The sequence below is a fragment of the Mirounga angustirostris genome, unplaced genomic scaffold, assembly GCF_029215605.1.
Source record: "Mirounga angustirostris isolate CCGP_5_RB_7025 unplaced genomic scaffold, mMirAng1.0.hap1 SCAF_5, whole genome shotgun sequence".
NCBI classification, from domain to species: domain Eukaryota; kingdom Metazoa; phylum Chordata; class Mammalia; order Carnivora; family Phocidae; genus Mirounga; species Mirounga angustirostris.
In genome coordinates, this window is record NW_026991713.1 from 151,563,404 (window position 1) to 151,588,616 (window position 25,213).

Consider the following 25,213-nt stretch of genomic DNA (forward strand, 5'->3'; position numbering starts at 1 on the left):
CGGTCTCAGATGTTGGTGTCAGCATTAAGTGTGACTACTCCTGCTCTGTGGCTTTAATAGCCTCCTATTCTGAGAACTAGAGATGCTCCTGCTAGTATCTCTTGTAGGGAAACTGCTGTGGGATTAGTAGAACCCTTTCTTTCCCTTCCGGAGTGTGGGAAGAGGGAACTGATAGGATTTGGTTCGTGCTTTCAGCTGCAGAACCCACTTCACAACCAACGGCTTCAAATCAGCACGGTTAGGTGGCAAGCAGGAGTGCCCATCTGGGTGTGTTAGATAGGACACTTATTGACACACTGTGGTCCTTCCTCCACACTTTTCTTTTGCAACCTTGTATATATTCACATTCAGGTCAAAGAACAATTGAAGGGAGTTGTACTGTTTACCTATGTGCAGTTTCCTGGTTATAAAAAAAGGAAAAGTAAGCTTGAGGGAAGCTGGGCTGGGACTTTAATTCCAGACTGAGTGCTAACATCCGGTGAACATTTTAGTTACACGGCTACTTCTTTTTCTGATATTTTCCCTGCTAGCTTAAACCATACACACTTGACAGATTTGCTTTAGTTGCCCCCCAAATAAATAATCACTCTGCGTACAAATGATCGAAGTTGACACTTTCATTTTACTCTATTATAAAAATGATACATCTTATCAAATTAACGTATCTCTCACCATAAAGTGCAGTCTGAATAGATTACAGGTTTCAAGGATGAACTAAGTATGACAGTCGAGTTATATAATTATAAGTTTGTGCATCGCTTTTGAGTCATGAGGTTGTTAAATTCTGAATGGGAAATTAAATTAAATCCTGAATGAGAAAGGGGGAGAAGCAGGTAGATTCAGCATTATCACCAACCAGCCAATGGCATTCCGATTTTCTGATGTTACATATGGCACAGGACTCTCAATTTGCTTTGTGCTTATCACAACTAAAATGATCAATCAACAATGGTTTGAAAATCTCGATTTAAAGATAACACATACCCAACTAAAAGTATGTATCTTCATTGCCACCTACCTGCCTTGGAGTGGCCCCGGAATATCTCCTGATATCTTCTTTCCATTTTCCTCCTCTGTTCTTCTAATTTAAAGAAAATAAAAAACTATTTGTTCTATCTTACCAAATTTCTAACATTTGAACACGCAAACATGGGACGATGTTGCCTTTAACCTCTTAGTAGCTGATGTAGGATTTGAAACACATTTATCACATCTCTTCCCCCATCTCTGTGGCCCTAGTCCCCAGTTTGGGGTATAGCTTGAATTTCAGGAAAAGAACATGAAACAACACTTTAACCCATTTCCTGGTTAGCTGAAGCTCTATATAACCTAAACGTACAGCAAGGAGTATTTACAGAATTCAAATCAATATATTAAGTAAATGAAACTCTTAATGGGCAGAACTGAAAATTAGAAAAGTCCTGCCCCTCAATTTCAAAATCTTTTAATGACAAAGTACCTTCTACCCAAAACAAACACCATCTTTAAAGTCAGATGAAGCTAAGCTAAGCGTGACATTGTGAAACCAAGAGGTGTTTTTACCAGCAGGAAACCAGTGCCACCAGCTTCACAACAGGCTGAACACGTTTAATAGGGTCACTGCTGTTCCAGGCTCACCTCTGACTGTCCTCTAGCATCTTCACGGCCTCTTTCAAGTTTTTTCCCATCTCAGCTAATGTAGGGTCTGCTATCTGGGAAACAAATCAAAAAAGATTAAATTGCAATAATCCTGTATTGCTTCTGCAATGTAATTCATCCAGAAAAATTAAACTGAAGTCCATTTTCTTTTGGATTTATTCCAAAACACATGGATTTATTATAAAGTACATGTTTTAAAGCTTCTCTATTTTCGTTAAATTTTTAAAAGATTTTATTTATTTATTCTAGGGAGAGGGATAGAGTGCGCACGCACAGATGGTGGGAGAGGCAGAGCGAGAGAGAATCCCAACAGACTCCTTGCTGAGTACGGAGCCCAACATGGGGCTCAATCTCATGACCCGGTATCATGACCTGAGCCAAAACCAAGAGTCAGACGCCTAACCGACCTGACCCATCCAGGAGCCCCTAAAATACATTTGATTTTAAAATTCCAAAGTACAAACATGTAATGTAAAAAAAAGTCCACCAGTCCTACTCCCCAGAGGAAGCCACACAAGTTTGGTATGTATCTTTCCAAACTCACATCTTACCCCTATGAACCCCTGCAACTTGCATTTTTCTACTATATAGTGAATATGGTTCCATGTCAGTATATATCCACTTCATTTGTAGTGAGTGGTAACACCATATTCCACTCTATGGATATTTCATCATTTAACCAGTCTTGAATTAATGTTAGATTATGCCAGTTTTACACTCTTAGAAGCAAGGTTCAGAAAAGTATGTATAGTATGCTATTTGTTTTATTGCTGTAGTAGGCTGAAAAATGGCCTCCCAAAAGATAATTACATCACAATACCCTGGAACTTGTGAATGTTACCTTATATGGCAAAGTCCTTGCAGATGCGAGTAAGTTAAAGATCTAGAGATGGTGAGGTTACCCTGAATTGTCCAGGTGAGATCTAAATGCAGTCACATGCATCCAGGTAAGAGAGAAGTAGGAGAGTACACACACACACACACACACACACACACGAGAAGGCTATGTGAAGACAGAGCAGAAGGAGATTTGGTCTCAAAAATTGGAGTGATGGGGCCGCAAACCAAGGAATGAGTGCTGGCAGGCAACATAAACTGGCACAAGAAAGGAAGGGACTCTCCCCTAGAACCTCTGGAGGGAGTTCAGCCCTGCCAACACCTTGACAGTGATACAGATTTCAAACTACTAGCCTCCAGAACTGTGGGAAAATACATTTCTGTTGTCCTAAGGCACCTAGTTTGTGCTCATTTGTCACAGTAGCCAAAGGAAACTAATATCCTCATAAATCTGGAAGTGATTCCATAAACTCTGGAAGCTTATACAGCTGGTCATGGTGACTGCCTCCAGAGAAGGGAACTGGAAGGATGGGCATCAGATGAGAGGGAGTCTTTTCAACTCACATCTTTTTGTTCTTTTCGGATTTTAGTACCAAGTGTACTTCTAGCTCCCATTCAAAAGATAAATAAGACAAAAATTTAAAAAATCTTACAAAATTAAACACACAAACTCATTTTCCTTTCCTTCTTCTTAATCTCCTTAGCAGTCTTAAGGCAGACAATCTGGTTGTCCCGAGTCTCCATACAAGTTGGGTTATAGATAGTTACGGAGACTTTCTTTTGTTCCCCTCTTACTCTTCAAGTGTATTTATGCTCTTTTCCCTTCAGACTGCTTACTGTACCTAATCTTATTAACTGTACAATGGATTGTATTACAGTTAGTACTGCAGTATATCCTCAAAAAAAATTTTTTTTAAAAGAGGAGACGAGGAGAGAATTTTTTTCTTTTAATTTACTTGACAGAGAGAGACACAGCGAGAGAGGGAACACAAGCAGGGGGAGTGGGAGAGGGAGAAGCAGGCTTCCCGTGGAGCAGGGAGCCCGATGCGGGGCTCGATCCCAGGACCCTGGGATCATGACCTGAGCCGAAGGCAGACGCTTAACGACTGAGCCACTCATGCGCCCCAAGAAGAGAGAATCTTGAGCAGGCTTCATGCCCAGTGCAGAGCCTGACACCGGGCTCAATCTCACAACGCTGAGATAATGACCTGAGCCAAAATCAAGAGTTGGGTACTTAACTGACAGAGCCACCCAGGCACCCCTCTCCTCAAAACTGTTTTTAAGAAATGCTACTCAGTTTATCCACGTAAGTATGGAAAAATGTTAACTTTAGGGATCTAGTCCAGGGATTTTCCACTTGTGTTCTTCTGAGTCTTAATACTCCCAGGAAGAACTTTGGGGAAGTGGGATTGGGTAGGCAGCTGGGGCTTTTAGCTCCCTGCCCCCCATTAAGGAGATCAGATCTGTTTTATAACAACAAGAGTTTTAACTTTCACTTGTAGAAGAAATTACTGAAAAGAAGAAGAAAAAAGGAAGTATAGCATGTAAACCTGTGGTGTACCATTTGAGAAGTGAAGAAACTCAGAGAGGTAAAGTGACTGCCTAAGGTCACAAAGCTATTAGGTGACAGAGCAGTGCCGGAACCCTGGTTTCCTGACTCCTGTTTCTGACCTATTACATGACACAGACTCCCGAAACGGATTACAAAATAACTGCATAGCCATGTCCAATATGATTTTACAAGATAGAAAAATTATTTTAAAACTGGTGTTTCCAATAAAATTAACAATTTAAATGTAACATGAGATGGGTTACAAAGCAATCTCAAATGGTCTCTGTGTTCTAAGTTAATGATTATGAGTAGGGTGAGGAACAGATAATGGCCAAGAGAATGTATCTGAACTCCTCAGTCTACTGGTCATGTTCCTTATTATCCTCATCCCCTGTGACCCTCCAGGGTGTTCCCAATCACCTGGCCAACTGAAAAGATAAACAGTTCTGCTTGATCAACCATACTTCCATGTTTCATGCCTTTAACACTTGCCCTGTCTGAAATGTCCTTCTGCCTTTTATCTCTCTAGCTATTAAATCACAATTCGATACTTCCAAGAAACTTTGATGGATAAAACCATTTCATTCTCTTGTATTTTCTTTAAAGATATCAATACCGTTTTGCTAAACGAAAGAATCTGGACCCGCTGCCTGATAAAAAAGAATTGTTATTTATGGGGGCAACGGAACAGAATACATGAAACTGGGGCCATTCTAATATGCAACTGCCATTTATCCTTATGATTCCTCAATATCCTTTAACGTGAATTGTTTTAGAGATGATCTTTCTAGTATATTCTCTCCAATTAGATTATAAGCTTCCTGATGGCAGTAATTCAGACTCCTACTAATTTTGACTGTTTTTGTAGGACTAGGGGTCTCAAATCAGCCGGATTCTTGGGCTGTCATGTTACCTCTGAAACCCCTTAGGAAGGCACAGCATAATGGGCATCAACCTACTGGCTCTAAGTGCAACACAGTTAACGTTTCCTATAGGACTGGAACACAGTGTTTCAGTTGAGAGTACACAAAATTGACTTAGTTTACAACTCACTTCTTATGAACAATACTTATTTTTAAACACCAGAATTCACATGTGATGGCAAGACGCTTACACTGTGAAAGGCAGGTGGAAAACGGAGCTTCGAGTTCCCACATGGGAGTCTCTCTGTACAGAGCACATGCTCAGTGAAACGAATGGCTTACATTTAAATTGCTCTAGCTCCTCCTCTCTTTCAGGAAGTGAAGTCAAGGGTGGAGGAGGTGGCGGAAAGTGGGTGGCTAGGGAAAATCACACTTACAGTTAACTTTCAGTAAATTAAATGTGAATACGATGGGTCTCCAATGCCACACATCCTTCAAGGGCTTCTTGTGTTAACTGGGTAAATCCAAAATATAAAATGTTATCCAGCTGCAGGATAATACTACATTCTGTCAAGGAACGCTCTGAGAAAAATGCACATTTGTTTATCGGTTCCTTAAAGCTAAAAACCATGCCTCCACAGGCTTCTAGTGAGGGCAGCCGTGATTATCTAATTCACATTTCTTACCCTCAGTACCTGTTACAGTGCCAGACAAAGGCAGTTGTGTGGTAAATGTAATAAACAACAGCAGGGCAACAGCCAGACACAAATCTAAATGAATGAAAAATTAAATTTGTATAAAGATATCTATTACTCAGGGGACACCTGGGTGGCTCAGTTACGCGCCTGCCTTCGGCTCAGGTCATGATTCCAGGGTCCTGGGATTGAGTCCCACATCAGGCTCCTTGCTCAGCAGGGAGCCTGCTTTTCCCTCTCCCTCTGCCTGCCACTCCCCCTGCTTGTGTGCTCGTGCTAACAAATAAAATCTTTAAAAAAAACAAGTAAAAAAAATAAAAGTAGACTGTTTAAAAAAAAGGTATCTATTATTCAATACTTAGATTAAGATTGTTTTAAGATTTTGAGGGGGAAGAAACAGTATTCTGTGCTAGGTTCCTAGGAAGATCATCCTATCATTTTTTTAATTCCTTAGCACCAAGCACAGGATCTAGCACAGAAAAAGGGCTCACTGAGATTTGTGACCCTTAATAATTACTAATAGTTACTGGACTGCTTACTATATTCCAGGCATTAGGCCAAGTAACACTTTTATATGCATTACTTCCTGACTAACCCAAAGGCAGTTATTATGCTTTAGGGTCAGAATTTATTTTTTTTAATTTAAATTCAATTAATTAACATAGTGTATTATTAGTTTCAGAAGTAGAGTTCAGTGATTCATCAGTCTTTTATATAATACCCAGTGCTCATTACATCACGTGCCCTCTTTACTGTCCATCACCCAGTTACCCCATCCCCCCACCTCCCTCTGCTCCAGCAACTGTTTCCTATGATTAAGAGTCTCTTATGGTTTGTCTCCCTCTCTGACTTCATCTTGTTTTATTTTTCCCTCCCTTCCCCTATGATCCTCTGTTTTGTTTCTTATATTCCACATATGAGTGAGATATGATACTTGTCTTTCTGATTGACTTATTTCGCTTAGCATAATACCCTCTAGGTTCCATCCATGTCTTTGCAAATGGCAAGATTTCATTTTTTGATGGCTGAGTAGTATTCCATTGTATATACATATACCACATCTTCTTTATCCATTCATCAGTTGATGGACATCTAGGCTCTTTCCGTAGTTTGACTACTGTGGACATTGCTGCTATAAACATTGGGGTGTAGGGCCAGAATTTAAAATAAAGCCTGTGCTACCCTAAAACTAGTGCTCTTAACCCTAGGCAATACTGCTTTTCAATTTTATCAAATAAGTAAACAAAGCAACTCTCACTTTGAAAAAGCCCTGTACTCAAGTCTTTTTTTTTTTTTTTTAAAGATTTTATTTATTTATGAGAGAGAGAATGAGAGAGAGAGAGAGCATATGAGAAGGGGGAGGGTCAGAGGGAGAAGCAGACTCCCTGCCGAGCAGGGAGCCCGATGCGGGACTCGATCCCGGGACTCCAGGATCATGACCTGAGCCGAAGGCAGTCGCCCAACCAACTGAGCCACCCAGGTGCCCCTGTACTCAAGTCTTAATTAGAGCTAAGGCCTCCCCCCACCTTTTTTAAAGTAGGTTCCATGTCCAGCATGGAGCCCAAGGCAGAACTTGAACTCATGACTCTGAGATCAAGACCTGAGCTGAGATCAAGAGTTGGATGCTTAACCAACTGAACCATCCAGGTGCCCCAGGCCTCATTTTAAAGATGATCCTTGCTTAATGTTTTCACCTAGATAAAAAGTATATCAGAAAGCTCTCCCTATTGGGAAAATTTCAGTGTCAATTAGATAACCAAAAACTTATTATCAAAACAAGGACATTTTCAAGAGTGAAAGAGCACTATTAATAATTAAGCCATGACAACAGCTATGAGTGTGAGGTTTTCAGATGCTTTTCTAGGAAAGGGAGCAGGACGCCAACTCAAGACTCCTGAGCCGGACATCCATGGCCCATGCTCACCTTGGGTCCCTAAGGCTTAAAGAGGTTTGCAGCAATCATACTGTTAAAAAACTAACCAAAACAGTGCAACAAACATTTACAGAGTGTGTGTACCTAATCTCGAAACCACTATATGCTCATTACTGAGGATTCAGAGACAGCTATTAGACTGTTAGTCATTAGATTGTAAATTTATAAATTATACTTCAGTTATGGCTGATTCTGCTGTGTAATGAAGTGGATTCAGTATTTTTGCTTCAATTATATCTAACAAAGATGAGTGGTATGGCTTAATGCAATTTCAAGGCTAAGAAGAACCATTCAATTGTTGGTACGGTAATTGTCACAGAACTGAAACAGCTCATTTTGTAAAACAAGCTCCACTGTTCGTCATTTTATAAACATTTAAGAGCCATTTTTATACTAGTTGATTTTCATCATTTTCAGTCAGTATGGAATAGTAAAATATCCTGCCACTATCAGGAGAAGAAATATTACATGTAATGTTAAAACATCACCAATTAAGGTTCTCACAATTTAAATGTTGGGAGGAAAAAAGAGTCAAATGCAAAGTAAAACAAGAAAAGAAGTCAGGGAGTAATTCTCAAGTTTTCTAAAAGCTAGTGGAAGTTCTAAATTTATCTGGAATAGGGCTGCATGGATCAACGGAAAAAATCATTTATTTTTGCTCTTGGCTAGAATTGTATCAATTCAGTATAAAGTAACACACTGGCACTATTCCTACCCTTATTTGGAATACATCCTATTTATTGTTTTGTTCTCTTTCATTTTTTTAAAAACTGCTGGTCACGACCTGCTAAGTTGATTTGACATCCCATATATAGGATGTAACCTGTAGGATGGATGTTGGCAATTATTAACAATCAGATACAATCATTTGTTAATAAAGTTTATTTACCAAGAAGTTGTTTATAAGAACCTTTTTTTTTTTAAAGATATTTATTTATTTATTTGACAGAGAGAGACACAGCGAGAGAGGGAACACAAGCAGGGGGAGTGAGAGGGAGAAGCAGGCTTCCCGTGGAGCAGGGAGCCTGATGCGGGACTCGATCCCAGGACCCAGGGACCATGACCTGAGCCAAAGGCAGATGCTTAACGACTGAGCCACCCAAGCGCCCTATGAGAACCTTTCAAAAGTGGAAACTGCAGTAGGAAAAGAATCTTAGGGCATAAAATTTGGTAACTGTTGCCCTATAGTTACTTTTAAAGATTTATTTATTTATTTGAGAGAGTGAGAACGAGAGAGAGAGTACATGAGAGGGGGGAGGGTTAGAGGGAGAAGCAGGCTCCTTGCTGAGCAGGGAGCCCGATGCGGGACTCGATCCAGGGACTCCAGGATCATGACCTGCGCTGAAGGCAGTCGCTTAACCAACTGAGCCACCCAGGCGCCCCTATAGTTACTTTTAAAATGTTCTCCGCTTTCAAGCATGCTTAATCAAGCTCTTGTATGTATTTTCTTTAGTTGAACCAAGTGTGACAACAAAAATCATATATTCATAAAATCATACTTTCACATGAATTAGGGAAAAAAATAACACCTCAAACCCTGAATTCATAGACACTATTGTTTAGCAAAATCTAAGTTAAAAAGGGGGGGCAGATTATAGGAACAGAAAGCATATTTGGGATCCACTGAAAGAGGCACAAGGGAACTTTTAAGGGAGATGCAAATGTTCCATATCTTGATCATGCTGGTGGTTATAGGTCTGTATTTAACTGCCAAAACTCAAACTGTATCATTAAAGTGGGTATTTTTATTACACATAAATTGTCCCTCAATTTTAAAAAGGTGGGTGAACTGATTTAAAATCAATTCAGAAGAAATATTAAGCAAATAATAGTGCAAATGGTACACTGATGTGACAAAATTCAAAGATGGTATATGAATAACTGCTATTTGGGAAACACAGAGCTAACCCTTTAAAGACAAGCAGCCCCCAGACGAAAGGGAAAAAGGAAGCCGAAAATACAAAAATCACAACATTCATCAATAGAAGTAAATGATACTGTAGTTTCTATAAACTTTTTCAGGGGAGGAATGTTCATAATTGGGGGGTTGTAGGACTATTAACAAAGAAAAACTAAAGCATGTGAGAATACAAGCTGCTCATATTGGAGAGAAGACTGGGTTGTCATCAAATGCTAGTTTACAACATATGCGTTAGACATGTTAAAAGAAAAAATCACCACCTGAGCGCCTGAGTGGCTCAGTCAGTTAAGCATCTGCCTTCGGCTCGGGTCATGATTCTGGGGTCCTGGGATAGAGCCCCACATCAGGCTCCCTGCTCTGCGGGGAGTCTGCTTCTCCCTCTCCCTCTGCCCCCCCCCCCCCCCGCCCCGCTGGTGCTCTCTCTTGCTCTCTCAAATAAACAAAAATCTTTAAAAAAAAATCACCACCTTTCTTCAATCGATCAATCAGAAAAAGCTCTAAAATCCTGTTTTGTTTTTTTTTTAAGATTTATTTTTGAGAGCAAGCGAGAAAGAGAGAGAGAGAGAGAAAGCAAGAGCCAGGGGAGGGGCAAAGAAGCAGACTCCCCACTGAGCAGGAAGCCCAACTCGGACTCGATCCTGGGACTCCAGGATCATGACCTGAGCCAAAGGCAGCTGCTTAACCGACCGAGCCACCTAAGCGCTCCAAAATCCTGTGATTCTAACATACCAGCTTCTGTGGCCTTCCACATCTTTCTAACCAAGGTGAATCCCGGAGATATCATGAAACTATCAACTCTCTCAAAATCATTACTTTTTCTCCCCAGTGAAAACATTGATAGTGCCTGCTATCTAGCACTAGTTCAACAAAAACCCCCAATACTACACATCTCTGAGAAGCACCAAGCACACAGCAGCTGCGGCTCCACGAACACAGCTGTTCCTTTCCGGTCAAGGACAAGAGAACATTTTTGACAGCGATTCTCTGGGAAGTTGATATAGTGTCTTGCAAACCTGGCCTGCCTTTTTGGACTCTCAATTTCTACATTTGTAAATACTTTGCCTCATTTCAACAGAAAAGTTTTTCATTAAGAACTAGGCACTACTGTCTGTGTCTTCTAAGAACTGGACACTCTTGGAAATCTTATGCTTGAGTGTGTCTTTGAGAACATGAAAACATACTGTAATCACTGGCTCATTAAGTAGCTTAATATTCCCAGGTGAAGAGGGATATTCAAATCTTGCATAGGGCATTAGTATTTAATCTTACCAATTCATCAAGAGGAGAGGCAAAAAAGAACATATGGGGAAAAGAAGAGGCAAAAACAGACGGCAGAGAAGAATCTGGTAGAAGGAGGCAGCAGTTAGCTACATCAGATCAAACCTGTCACAGAAGCATGCAGAGGGTTAAAAATAAAGGGGGGGGGGCATTCAAATCACTCTCCTTAAGATATGTGTTGGGAAGGCTAGGGATCCAAGTCTAAGTTTCAACAAATGTATTCCTAGAGACCACTCCTCTGGAGAATCAATTTATTCAGGCTTTATATATATCATGAATAGATGCTTCCCAACAACTACACAGATGGAAAAGTACCACACACCAGGCAAGCTCTATTTCTAAGACGTTTACTAGTTCATCTGGAATCACACACTTATTCTGGAACACAAAAAAATTGCCTACAGAAAAGCATGCTATCGTCACTTGAAAATAGAAGTCTTTCATTGAGATGTGGTTTTGTTTTTTTTTTTTAAAGATTTTATTTATTTATTTGAGACAGAGAGAATGAGACACAGAGAGCATGAGGGGGAGGAGGGTCAGAGGGAGAAGCAGACTCCCTGCCGACCAGGGAGCCCGATGCGGGACTCGATCCCGGGTCTCCAGGATCATGACCTGAGCCGAAGGCAGTCGCTTAACCAACTGAGCCACCCAGGCACCCTGAGATGTGGTTCTTATAGGGAGTGCTTCCTAGGACTTGCTGGGGATGGAATCAGAAAGATAAAGATATCCATTATCCTCACCAATATCACTCTATCCCATACTGAACTGGAACTCCATAGGACTAACGCTGCTAGCCTTATCTTTCTGAGGAAAGGAACCCATTGATTCTGAGGCCTTTGTGTGTTATCTATGCATCTTCAGACCTTTAGGGCTGAGCTGTGTGAAACTGCCTACATTCAACCTTTTTTAATGCACAAAACCCACAACTTAATAGGATTCTAACACAATGTCCAGTCTTATAAGTCAGTCAGTCTTACTAGGATCCTGAGATCACTACAGCTAAATGTTCAATGTCATGGAGTTGCATTTTATTTTATTTTTTAAGTAAGCTCCATGCCCAGCATGGAGCCCAACATGGGGCTTGAACTCACGACCCTGAGATCGAGACCTGAGCTGAAATCGAGTCAGACACTCAACCCAACTGAGCCACCCAGGCACCCCGTGGAGTTGCATTTTAAAGTGAGGGCTGTTTCTGCTTTCCCGCATACAGGAAGAAGGGTTATATGAGAAAAGTGTACTCCTCCCTCAGTCCTTTTAAACTGAGAATGCATTTTCCACAGAAATAAAAAGTGGACAGGGTCCCAGGCTAGAACTCAAGGACGATCCAACTTTAAGGGAACTAAATACTTAGCATTTAATAAAGCAAAAAACAACTGCAGTAACAGAAATCAAAACAAACAAAAAAATTAAAAATAATGAATATTTTCATTTTGAATATTGCTTGGAAAAAATAGATGTATGCTAGATTTTGGATATTTTCAAAGTGATTAGAGAAATATTTTTTATATCTAATTTAACTTCAAAATGTGAAACAGGTTTCCTTTCCCTTATGTTCTACCAGCAATTAATATGAGGCACAAACATATTATAAAGTAAGCATTTACACTTCATTTACGTTTTTAAAAAACTCTAGAAAAGACACGATTCTGACATTCCACCCAAAGAATCTCTACAAAAATCTTTCCTGGTTACTCAATTCCATGCATTCCCCATTTTTTCCTTAATACTTTTTACCCCACCTTGCTATACAAGGATTTGTCTAAACATGTATGCCCCTACCAGAACATAACCTCCTGCAAAGATCAGGTCTAATTCACCTCGTGTTTCTCTCAGCACTTGGCTCTGACCATAGCTGGCTTTCAATAAAAACTATAAATCAAAGCAGGCTACTGCTTTAGGTGAAAACAGCTGACCTTAAACTCAGGCAACTCCTCTCTATAATTTTAACTCATAATCCTAGATATGGTGGAACACGCACTGGACTGGGGATCATCAACAGCTCTGTCACTGACTGCCTCTGCAATCTTGAATAAATCAAAAATCACCGAGGCCATAAATTTTTAGGATCAGGAATTTTGTACGTTTTCCCAGACACCCAGCATTTGATAATCATTTACCACTTCAGCCACCACGCACCCATATGCAAAACCCTTACTTTATGATGATATAGGGATCAGCTTTAAATGAATGCTAAAATTACAGGCTATCATTCCCGTTCCCTTTTCTATGTAAGATCTACAAAGTCAGACCACAGAAAATGGTTATTTTTTTTCAAACATGTCTAATAGGTGTTCCTTTCGTGAGCTTTTAAAATAAAAAACAGGAATTGAAATTCTGGTAGTCTTCGTCAGTAATAATCAGGAATGTTCCAGTCATGCTCCTATTGCTCCTTGTAAGGATGAAGGAATTTTCCAAAATCAGGTCCAAAGGGCGGGGAGGGACTTCGCTCAGAAAGAGTACAAGAAAAAATAATGGGTAGGGTTGCAATTATTTCGATCAGAAGCAGAGTCAAAGTTGCCTCTTGTAGAGACAAGAATTAAATATAAAACAAATAAACGAGCCCCACTCTATAGTGCTGCCCAACATGGAAACGTTCTCCATCTGCACTGTCGGGTAGTGCAGCCACAAGCCACACCATGACTGTGGAGCACTTGAAATGTGCCCAATGAGAAACTGAGTTTTAGATTTTACTTAATTTTAACTAATCTAAATTTAAGTAGCCAAATGGGGCCAGCAGCTACCATACCGAACACGCAGCTACAGATTCCCTAAGTCTGTGGGTCTCAACCAGAGGCAGTTTCCCCAACCCCCAGGGAACAATTTCTTCATTTGATGACTTTGGTTCAGAAATGCTACTGGGAGAGGCCAGGGATGCTGCTCAACATTCTACAATGCACAGGACAGCTTCTCACAAGAGCATTATCCAGCCCAGAATGCCAAGAGGGCTGAGTTTAAGTTTACTCAAGGTTGGAACTAAAGTAAATGCAAATAAATTGCAATACACTTTGTCGAAATGTAATACCCAGGAAGAATGAGCTTTTCCAAGCAACAGGAAAAGGTCTGGACTGTTGTAAAAGTTTAAAGTAGCAGGTTTTTACTGAAAAGTGTATATTTTTGTTTGTTTGTTAACTTATTAAGTGTATATTTTGTTTGTTAACTTATTAAGATCTGAAGCAGAGTAATTACTTCCTGTGGCATTTTTAAAACTTGATTATTAACGTAAGTAAACATTGTGAGACTATGCGATAGGGCCTTGTTCCTTATGAGCTGGACATAGAGTACTGAGGGGCTGAGGCTCCTACAACTACTCTTCCAGTTTGAATGCCCTGCCCCTTCAATTGACCTGTCTTGGTTTCTTGAGACCTCACTAAGTTCAGATACAATGGATAGTACTGTGAAAGAAAAGTAACCAAAGAAAACGGCTCTGTCATCACAGGTCTCCCATCTACATATTATCTAAAGAAAAAGCAAGAGTACAGGATTATATTTGGACCAAAGGAAATGTACTAACTGATTCTACTAAATGATGATGGACTACTACATTTTAGAGAGAGCGACTGCTTGAAGTTAGAGGATGGGAATCAAATAACATTGTGGTTTCTGTAGCCAGTATAAATTATGCAAGGATCGGTTTAAATGGGAGCATTGAGAACTGCTCCAATAGTTTATATTTGCAATGTAGAATTTAGCCCAGAGGAGCCTATTCCTCAAAGAAACAGGAATAATGGACACAATTCAATGTTTTTACTTTGATTCAAACTATTTTTCAGAACATGAAATCCTCAACATTCATATTATAGCAATTCTTTTCCTTTTCTGCCCACTTCGCACCAACAGAAATTGTTCACTACATGTGAGGCCCTCTACTGCTACAGGGAATACAAAAATAAGACACAGTCTTAGTCCTGAAAAACTTACATTCAGAATTTCCACACTGGCCTAAGGCGGAAACTTCCAGCCCACACATTCTGAATTCCTCAAAGATCACTGCCATTTTTGTGAATGTTCCAGTCTTAAGCACTCTGGAGTTTCAGTACCTCTTCAGATCTTCATTTAGAGTTTACGATCTTTTATCATCAATTAACATTTATAGGGAGAAACCAGTATAATTGACTAATTAAATGCCAGAAAAGTAATATTTAAAGTGGGATTCCAACCCACTCTGTTTTTGCAGATTTGCCTATAAAAAAATATTCTTGGAGGAAAGATCACGCCAGTTCTTTAGGTTTCTAACTGAAAAGACACAAAGCCCATCCTGTCTTATGAAACTGGACAGGAAACAACACTGAAGGGGCAATCTTAGCGTCATTTTATATTCAACTATTGGCATCACACATATGATCTAGACCAGGATTCTCAGCCTCAGCACGACTAACATTTTAAGCAGATATTCTCTGGTATGGAGGCTCTCCTGTGCAAGGTGGGATGTTTAGCAGCATCCTTGGCCTCTACCCACTAGGTGCCAGCAGCACCTTCGTACACCCCCCCCCCCCCGTTGTGTCAATCAAAAAGGTCTCCAAACAAGTTGCCAAATGTCCCCTAGGGAACAAAACTGCAACCGTGGCTGAGAATCACTGACCCAGCCTGTAACTCAAAAGTACCACAAGGTAGACACCGTGTACTAATTAAAAGCCTGGGAAGACTTCATTCCTAGCCAGCAAAACATATAACATTAAAAACAGTTTCTTTTCTTGACTGCCTTCCGCCCAATTTATGAGAAACCTGACGTGTAAGCTATACCACTGCGTGCACATGAAGATATCTGGCTGAACTGGTACAATTACTCCCTTCAACTTTCCAGTGACAAGGGAACCAATCTACAGCAGCTACTACACCGAAGGGGGGAAAAAACATGACAAAGTATGTCATTTCTGCCAGTTCAAAACCAAAACAAGGCAATCTCAAAACACTAACATTGCTCCCGAATTCTGCATGCACAAAAAAACAACAAAAACAAACAAAAAACCAACAACAACCTGGGTCTGCGCGAGCAGACTCCCAAGCTTGAAGAGGAAGAACCTGGGAGGGAAGGCAGAATGCCAGGTTCTGAAGACTGGTATCCATAAAGGGATCCAAACACTGGTTCTCACTTACGAGCCCTAAATCCGGGACAATTAGAATCCATTCCCCTTGCCAGAGTAGTCAGCCAGGGACACCCCGGGGCTGCTTCCCCAAAGCCAACTAGATGAAAGCGAGGCTATCAGGGGATTTCGGATTCCCCCCCCCCCCCCCCCACGGAAAGAGGGAGCCACAAGCTGTGGAGTAGCAGCAACCCCCAAAACGCAATTCACCATCTACAGAAGACCCATCCCTTCTTGATCTCGGGGGGCGGCGGGGGGTCCTTCACGGGTGTTCACAAACTACAGCACCAGAATCACGTGGGGGAACTTGTTAAACAGGCAGATCCCCGTCCCGCCCCCATGAGGGTCCGACCCGACGGCCGAAAACCGAGGTGTTTACCAAGGGCCCCAGGTGATTCCTATTCATGCCGAAGTTGGAAAACCACTGCTTCAACATTGTTTTCCCCCTAACTTGGAGACCACAGAAAACCTACAGGCTTGCAGTTGGCTCCGAAACCACCGGGGCTTCTGTCCAGGCTCTTCTGGGGCTGTAAGTGGCTAGCTCTGTCATCCGAAAGGGTGAGCCGAGCTCGGGCAGGCCCCAAGGTCGGCCCCGCGGCCCCCGCACTGGGCTCCGGGCAGAAGCGGCCCGGCCCCTCCCGGCCCACGGGGACCCGAGGGACTCCCGGCCCCGTGACGTGACCAGGCCTCAGCCGCGAGCGCCCGGCCGGACGCCCTCGCGGCCAGGCCTCCTCAGGCGCGGCCAGTTAGCCCCCGGGCCCCTCCCCGGTCACAAAGGCAGCTCACGACCGGGAAACAGTCGCCCCGGAGCCGGGTGGCCCCCGGGCCGCAGCGCCGCCCCCCAGCCCGAGTACGGACCTTCTCCAGGGACGCGTCCATGGCTGAGGCGGCCGGCGGAGCCCGATGGAGGCTCCGCGGTCCCGGCGCTACTTCCGCCTCCCGCGGCCCGCCGTGGTTTCCACGCTGGCAGCGCTGACGTCCCCCGCGGCCGCGGCCGGCGGGGCGGAGACGAGGAGGAGCTGCCCGGCGTCGCCGCGGGGTGGGCAATCTGCGGGTCTCGGGGAGGCGAGGCGGGGCGGGGCGGGGGCGGGGCGGGGGCGGGGCCCCTCGGGGCGGGCGGGGCCCTCCGGGCTTCCGTACCTGGCCTTCACGCCGGCCAGCCCTAACGTTCCCAGGTGAGGGGGGCGAGACACGGCGGAGCCCTCCAAACTTCCAGAAGCCCGTCGCAGGCGTCGGGGTAGACCTATAATAACCGCAAGTGACCACTCCTGCGCTGAGAGGCTGGAAATGCTCGTGACGCACCTGTAGTTCCGGGCCTAAGCTTCCAAGTTTCCCCCACGGTCAACATCCCTCAGGAATGGAACAGGCCATGCACCACGGGAGGGCGGGGCTGGCGAGCTCCCCCGCGCATGCGCAGGGTCGGCAGTTTACTAGGTGCCGAGGGGTTTGCGGGGGTTCAGGTATTAGGTTCCCAAGTGACGCGTGCTCAAAAAAGGGTGCGATCTGGGGTATTTGCCTCAGATCTTACCGCAGGATTCCAGACAGAGAAGACTTTGAGACAGCTGGTCCAGCTTCCTCCATTATGTCAAGCCATAATTATGACTTGTCAGGTGACAATAATAATAATAATAATAATAGTCAGCTGCTCCTGTTCCACTTTATACTGCAACAGCCCTATGATGGAGAGATCGTTATCCATTTCCCAATGCCAGTCTAGGTAGGATCCAGACCCAAGCACTCTGACTGCAGCGCCTGTCCATTACAACACATAACTGCCTCCATAACCGCTTCCACCCCTGCGGTATAATCATGATGTGTTTCTAACGAATGGGAGCGGGTATACATTTGCTTATTATATTCCTTTAATGAGGAAAACGTAAATAGACCAGTCTACCACGTTTGCAGCCAGTAAAATACTTCACCAAAGACCGATGACGTTAAAACCACAAAACCATCCCCTTTCTCTCCTGTGCACATCTCTTCTGAAATCTGCGTTAAATGACTGGGTCACATTTTCAGTGTAGTAGTTACACGTTTTGTGCTTTCTAACTTGTGTTTGGTAAATTGCCCAGTTATGTTAATAAAATCGTTTTCTACCAAAAGAAGCATAGTGTGCTAGTTCATAGTGTACCATGGGAACTATTCAGATTCTCTAGAGTTCTGCAAACAGAAGGATAGATTTGTCTATTTATGTCTTCCAAGGTCTAACATGGAATGTACCTCTACTTGAGCAAAACAAATCACTTTTTCTAACTTATGAAAACGTTCAGGGAGCCTGGGTGGCTCAGTTAAGCGTCTGCCTTCAGCTCAGGTCATGATCCCAGGATCCTGGCATCGAATTCTGCATCAGGACCCTTGCTCAGCAGGGAGCCTGCTTCTTTCTCGGCCTGCTCTGCCCACAGCTGTCCCTGCTTGTGCTCACTCGCTCTCTGACAAATAAATAAAATCTGAAAAAAAAAAAAAAGTTCAAACATTTAGAAAAAATTGAGGGCGCCTGGGTGGCTCAGTCAGTTGGACGTCTGCCTTCAGCTCAGGTCATGATCCCAGGCTCCAGGGATCGAGATCCCCTTCGGGCTCTCTGCTGGGCGGGGAGCCTGTTTCACCCTCTCCCTCTGCCCCCCACCCCACTCCTGCTTGCTCTCACTCTCTAGTGCTCTCTCTCTCTCTTAAATAAATAAAATCTTTAAAAAAAATGGAAAGAACTGTGAACAACCACATGCCCACTTTCTAGATGCTACAATGAACACTTCCCTATTTTTGCTTTATTTCATAAGCATCTATCCATCAATATGTCTTCTGTTTTGATACACTTCAAAGTTGCAGACATCAATATATTTCACCCCTGAAGATCTCAGCATGGATATCATTAAAATTCATAATTTCTAAAGCTACCTCCAAGTATCTTTGCATTATATTACAAAGCAGATTCTACGAAACAGAAACTAGAGAGATGAAACTAACCTTTTCTATTCTAAAAGTAAACTTTAAAACATGAAAATTATTCCCCCATGAAAAAGTGGGAATAACTGGTTCGTTTAATATTTACCCAAATAGGGCTGGCTTCAGCAGCACATATGCTAATATTTACCCAAATATATTCGTTGGCTGCCACCTTGGGACAGTTATGTGCTAGAAATACAAAAATAAGATACTATCCCTGCCTTTAAGGAAACACTGTTTAGAGGTTTTTACTTTGGGACCCAGGGGAAGGACTGTGAAACACCTGAAACTGTACCCCAAATTTTGTATGTGAGTGCATTTGTCTGGGGAAAATGTACGGTCCATAACTTTCATTTTATACTCAAGTCTGTTAAAACCATTTGCCTTGTGGATGGACAGATATGTAAGCTGATAAATTATAACTCAGCATTCTATGAGCTAGTACAGACATAAGAAAAAATATTGTAGGAAGCCAAAACATGAAATCACTCATTGTGAGAACATTTGGCTTATACGTGCTGATACAGACCTTTTCTTGATTAATAGGCAAAAAGCAAACCAAGTAAAAACAGTTTGTGGTTATTTTCCTCTTTGAGTTCATTCACATGATTTTTGTTGCATCCTGATTGATATTTACATAACCAGATTGTAGATGTTGCCTTTAACCTGTAACTTTTTGAACCAACCAAGTGACACGTATGGAAAATGTATTTATTATTCACCATGGCATTGTAAAATTAATAAATTACCAAAAAGTGAGAGGGAAGAGGCAAGGTGAGTAGGAATGTAAATGGAATCACGAATGTCTTCAACTTCATTTCAGAGTGTAAGTAAATACTCTTTAAAAGGGCTAAATCAAGATTCAAAGTTTTAAGTGTAATATTTAAAGGCATAAAGAGTGTTCACTTTTGGGGCGCCTGGGTGGCTCAGTTGGTTAAGCGGCTGCCTTCCGCTCAGGTCATGATCCTGGAGTCCCGGGATCGAGTCCCATATCCGGCTCCCTGCTCAGCGGGGGGTCTGCTTCTCCCTCTGACCCTCTTCCCTCTCGTGCTCTCTCTCATTCTCTCTCTCAAATAAAATCTTTTTTTAAAAAAAGTGTTCACTTTTACTTCTAGAAGAAATAAAATTAAGTAACAAAAATCAGGAGGTGGAGAGGATAGGAGAGCTGGTGCAAATGGCAAAAAATTTCCCATTTTTCAGAGTAAGGAAACAATAGATTCTTTCTAAATTAAGAAACAGATACAAGGATATTTTTTTACAAAGTAAAAGGTGAAAGCTTCTATGGAATGGGAGTAGGGGTTTAGAGATGAGGGAAAAGAAATTGGCAATATCCCATTTTATATTCTTCTGCACTATCTGAATTTATACGATTTGCATGCATTTCTCTTATGAATTAAAAAAGTTAAGTAAATTACCTATAAAAAATAGATTTCAATCATTTTTTAAACCTTACCCGGCAATTTCAGAGAGAAGTCTGCAATTCCTAAAGGCGACTTGAGGTGGCAACGCTGAGACCTTGTTTCATTAGTTTTGCCAAGTTCATGAACATAGTTAAAAAAACAAAACAAAACCAACAAAAAAACAGGTTTTATTGTTAAAATATAGGAAACAGGGGCACCTGGGTGGCTCAGTCATTGAGCGTCTGCCTTCGGCTCAGGTCATGATCCCAGGGTCCTAGGATCGAGCCCCATATTGGGCTCCCTGCTCAGCGGGAAGCCTGCTTCTCCCTCTCCCACTTCCCCTGCTTGTATTCCCTCTCTCGCTGTGTCTCTGTCAAATAAATAAATAAAACCTTTTTAAAAATATACAAGAAACAGCTTAAAAGAAATGAATTGTCCTTTTGACTAACACCCTATAATCACCGTCCCCTCCATGAGAGGAACCTTTTCAGACACCCTATAAATCCTCTGGGAGCCCCTGCCTGAAAAAATCCCAGCTCCCCCACCCCAAGAAAAAATAACCACTTTCTGACCTTTACAGCAATATCCTTACAATTACTTTGTAGTTTTACCACCCAAATATGCATTCATAAACGCTATAAAAATATATCTATAAATATATAGTTTCTTAATATAGTCTCTATATCTACATATATAGTCACTTTTAATCTATAGGTTTTCCTATATCTTGCTTTTTCCTTTACATTTAATTTGTTGAAGACATCAGGTTACTGTTCTAGAATTTTCCTTAGTCTCGATTTTCCTCGGTTCTCTGTATTTCCTGCAAATTGGTAGTTGGATCTAAGGCTTAATCAGGTTCAGGTTTGAAGGTTCTGCAGACCTATTCAGAGACGGCTGTTGTTCTCTTCATCAAGAGGCATGCAGTACCTGGTTTTCTCTTTTTGTGTTGTTAGCAGGCGCTAACATTCTTCACTTTACATTAATTCTGACCTAAATGAGAAAAGCTGTGAATTTTCTCATGCCACCTACATTTTTATATCCAAGGAAGTTTGCCAAGATATGATTTCTTATCACCCTTTCGTTGTTGTTTGACATAATTTTAGATGTAGGAAAGTTGCAAGAGGAGTACAAAGAACTCTTAAACTCTTCACCCAAATTCCCCAAATGTTAACATGTCACTGCATTTGTTATAATGAATACATAAATATGAATATACACATATTTTTCTCTGAATCATTTCCTAGTTGGTTGCAGATGATGTCCTTTCATCTCTAAATAATTTAATGATATTACTCTATTCATATTTTGACAATTTTCCCTGTAAAGTCTTTAATAGAAAGTCTGGAATAGGGGTGCCTGGGTGGCTCAGTCGGTTAAGCGTCTTGCCTTCGGCTCAGGTCATAATCTCAAGGTCCTGGGATGGAGTCTGGCTTCGGACTCCCTGCTCAGCAGGGAGCCTGCTTCTCCCTCTCCCTCTGCTGCTCCCCCGGCTTGTGCTCTCTCTGTGTCAAATAAATAAATAAAATCTTTTTTACACTTGATCTTAGCCAAAAGGCCGAGAAGCGATAAATAAAATCTTTTTAAAAATTTGTTAAAAACAAAGCATAAGAGAAAAAAGAAAGTCTGGAATAGTGTGCTCTCGAATGGTTCTTTAGTCTTCATATATCTTACAACAGATTGGAATACAGGACAAATACTTTGTAGAATGTCCATCAGTGTGTGATTTCCACCTATTTTTAGAAGATCCTAATGTATATTTAGAATGCTTAGTGCTTTTCCTCCATATGGACCTTGTATGGACCAGAGTCCCACCTGATATAAAAGTAGACAAATTTCTTATTTTTCACAAACTTCAGATAAGGAATAATCATGTTTTCCTCCCAAGAAGCCTACAAAAGATTATAAAAGTATTCTTTCAACTGTAGACTTATAAAGCAAAAGTATAAATATTGGATTATACAGGGGCCAGCTTTTCACTGGTTCATAGAAGAACACACTGTACAAGCTCAGATTCTAGATCCAAATAAATCTGGGCTCTTCAAACCGAAAAGCTACTTGGGCCAATTGCTTAACTTGTGCTGTTTTCATTTACTGATCTGAAAATTCAGGTTATATTTGTCTTTCAGCGTTCTTCAAGCATTCTTGTGGCTTTTACATCCAAAAAACAAGCAAACAACCCCCTCCCCCCGTGGAGCACATCCACATCCTCCTCCAGTTACATCTGTGGTCTCAATTTTCCTCACACACGTACCACCAATTCATTTCAATCTGGCTTCAGCTGCTTCGTTCCACCGAAACCTCACTAAAATCATCCCCATCCATTTTACACGATGTGTCTGCGTTAGATCCAGATAATCGCCTCCTTTTTGAAACCAAGACTCCCCTTGCTTCCCAAGATCAAATTCTCTCGGTTGTGCTCTTTGTCTGCCTGCCTCTTCCCCATCCTTTGTCCTCTCTCCAACATTTAATTGCTGGATTTCCTCAGCACTCAGCCCTAACACTTTTCTCCCTCTGCCTTGTGTCCTCCGCTCTTTCCCTTAACATCTATACCAATGTTGTTTTTAAACTCATAGTCAACTCGTCAACGAGTTGTGAAATCAATTTAGTGGGTCATGACTAGCAATTTTGAAAAACTGAATTGGAATAGAAAACATCATGGCACATAATAGGGAGGAAGGATAATTAGGAAACAATCCAAATGTCCATCAACAGGCAAAAAGAAAAATATTTGTTGCCTACCCATATGACACCAGCCATAAAAAGGAACAAACTACTGACATGTGGAACATCATAAAAATCAGCATTTTCTGTAAAGGTCCAGGTGGCAAATGGTAAATATTTTAGGCTTTGGGGACCATTCAGCCTGTCACAACTCTGAAGAGCATGAAAGTAGTCATAGACAATATGTAAACAAATGAGTCAATGCTATGTCCCAATAACACTTTATTTACGGACCCTGGATTTTGAATTCCATACAATTTTCACATCATGAAATACTCTTCTTCTGTTCCCCCCCACCCCCAACCATTTGAAAATATAAAGCCATTCTTAGCTCTTGTATTTTATTTTTTTTAGCCCTCATGTTTATATAAATAGTCAGTGGGCCAGATTTGGCCTAGAGGCTGTAGTTTGCAGATTCCTTTCACAAATGACCCTCAGAAACATTATGCTGAGTGAAAGAAGCCAAATATAAATGAATACATTCTCTGTGTAATTCCAATTACATGAAATTCTAGCCAGTGCACACGACTCACCTGTAATGACAGAAAGCCTGGGGCCAAGGATAGAGGGGAATTAACTGCACGTGGGTCATAGGGAATTTTTGAAGGTGATAGAAATTTAATTTAATTTAATTTATTTATTTATTTAAAGATTTTATTTATTTATTTGAGAGAGAAAGAATGAGACAGAGAGAGCATGAGAGGGGGGAGGGTCAGAGGGAAAAGCAGACCCCCCCCATCGAGCAGGGAGCCCAATGCGAGACTCGATCCCAGGACTCCAGCATCATGACCTGAGCTGAAGGCAGTCGCTTAACCAACTGTGCCACCCAGGCACCCAGAAATTTTATGTTAAATTGTGGTATACAGAGGTATATGCCTTTTCCCAACTCGTTGAACTGTACATGTAATATGGATGTATTTTATTATATGTAAATAAAGTTCATAAAGTTGATAAAATTATATCAATGAAGTTGATAAAAAATATCAGAGTGTATTGCATGTAGTAAGGGTCACCATGTTTCCAAAACTTGTGATCCAGTTACGTACATTCATAGATGGGCATCGAACTCATCCTCTTCTGCCCACAACAAAGGGCTCCTCGACATTCTCCATTCCAGTAAAGGCACCATCACCAGTCCGGTGGTTCAAGCCAGGAAACTGGTGTCTTTCTCACCTACTTCTCTTTCCCCAACCTCTTCCAATCCAGATACCCCTTAAATATCTCTCACAGCTGTCCACATCTCCATCTCCACACCTTGACCGTGCCATACCTAAGCAATCTCTGTAGCCAAACTGTTCTGAACACAACCACCAGAGTAGTCTGTTAAACAGGGAAATCGGATCCTCTGCGTAGAAGCCTTGGGTTGTCCATGATGTGAAGCATATATCCTTCACATGGCCCACAAATATGGTGTGGCCTCTTTGTACCTCCTTGCATCTCAGCTCTCATTTTTCTCCTCTCCTTCTCCTTCTTCTTTTTCTTGATTTTATTTATTTGAGAGAATGAGTGAGAAAGAGAGAGAGAGAAAGAAGGAGCAGGGGGAGGGGCAAAGGGGGACGGAGAAGCAGACGCCCCGCTGAGCAGGTAGCCCAACGTGGGGCTCAATCTGGAGACACTGGGACCATAACCTGAGCTGAAGGCAGACGCTTAACCAACTGAGCCACCCTGGTACGCCTCCCTTGTGCTTCTAATACAGCAGGTTCCTCCATGAGAAGTGGTTTTCTTTAACTGGATTGTTCTTTCCTTCCTTCCCCTTGTTAAACTTCTAACCTCTTTGTATGTTCTCAGGGAAATGTCATAAGTGTTTGTATAGGCACCTTCACTTCTTCTTCCGTGTACTTAGAGCAATTATAATTATTTGCTTAATGTCTGTCTCCCATGATAGACGATAAATGCTATTTCTGCAAATACAGTCTGTCCGTAATATTATTTTGTCCCCAGTAGCTAGCAGGTAGACTCTAAAAATGGTTGTAGAATGAACGGATGGATGAATAATGAATCTACACACTGGCACAATGTGAAGATTTTATTTCCAGACATTTCCAGTGCTTCCAGTCTGGTTTTAATGAATATTACACGTTAAAGACATTCCACGGGCCAAGCAAGCAGTTTTACATCCCAAGTCTCCATAGCCTAGTGTCTGGGATGTAGTGAGAATTCAGTGAATGCATTAATTAGTTAATTTATTTATTAAATAAATAAATAAATTGAATGCATTAATTCAACAAATACTTTCTGAGAGTCCGCTATATGCCAGGCAGTGTTCTACAAATCAGGGACACGATGATTGAGAGTCTCTGCATTTGTGGATCTTACATTCCATTGGAATGGAGAGATAACAAATAACTCTATAA

At 41.7% G+C, this 25,213-nt stretch overlaps 1 protein-coding gene across 3 annotated transcripts in view; it reads right to left on the reverse strand.

Annotated features, from left to right (window-relative positions):
* The window catches only part of PDXDC1 (pyridoxal dependent decarboxylase domain containing 1), a 50,375-nt gene extending 33,517 nt beyond the window's left edge, over window positions 1-16,858 (reverse strand). For 2 of the 3 annotated variants that reach the window (XR_010411855.1, XM_045875019.3), the window contains exons 1-3: window positions 16,657-16,858; window positions 1,618-1,691; window positions 1,019-1,081 (exon numbers count right to left, since the gene is read on the reverse strand). Coding sequence is in view for 2 of the 3 variants with exons in the window: in XM_045875019.3 (XP_045730975.1) it covers window positions 1,019-1,081; window positions 1,618-1,691; window positions 16,657-16,677 (158 nt within the window). In the remaining variant the exon portion in view is untranslated. Of the gene's footprint in view, window positions 1-1,018; window positions 1,082-1,617; window positions 1,692-16,271; window positions 16,446-16,656 lie in introns of those variants that run through there. The other variant, XM_054507521.2, reaches the window with a different exon arrangement.
* Window positions 16,859-25,213: the final 8,355 nt, after the last annotated feature.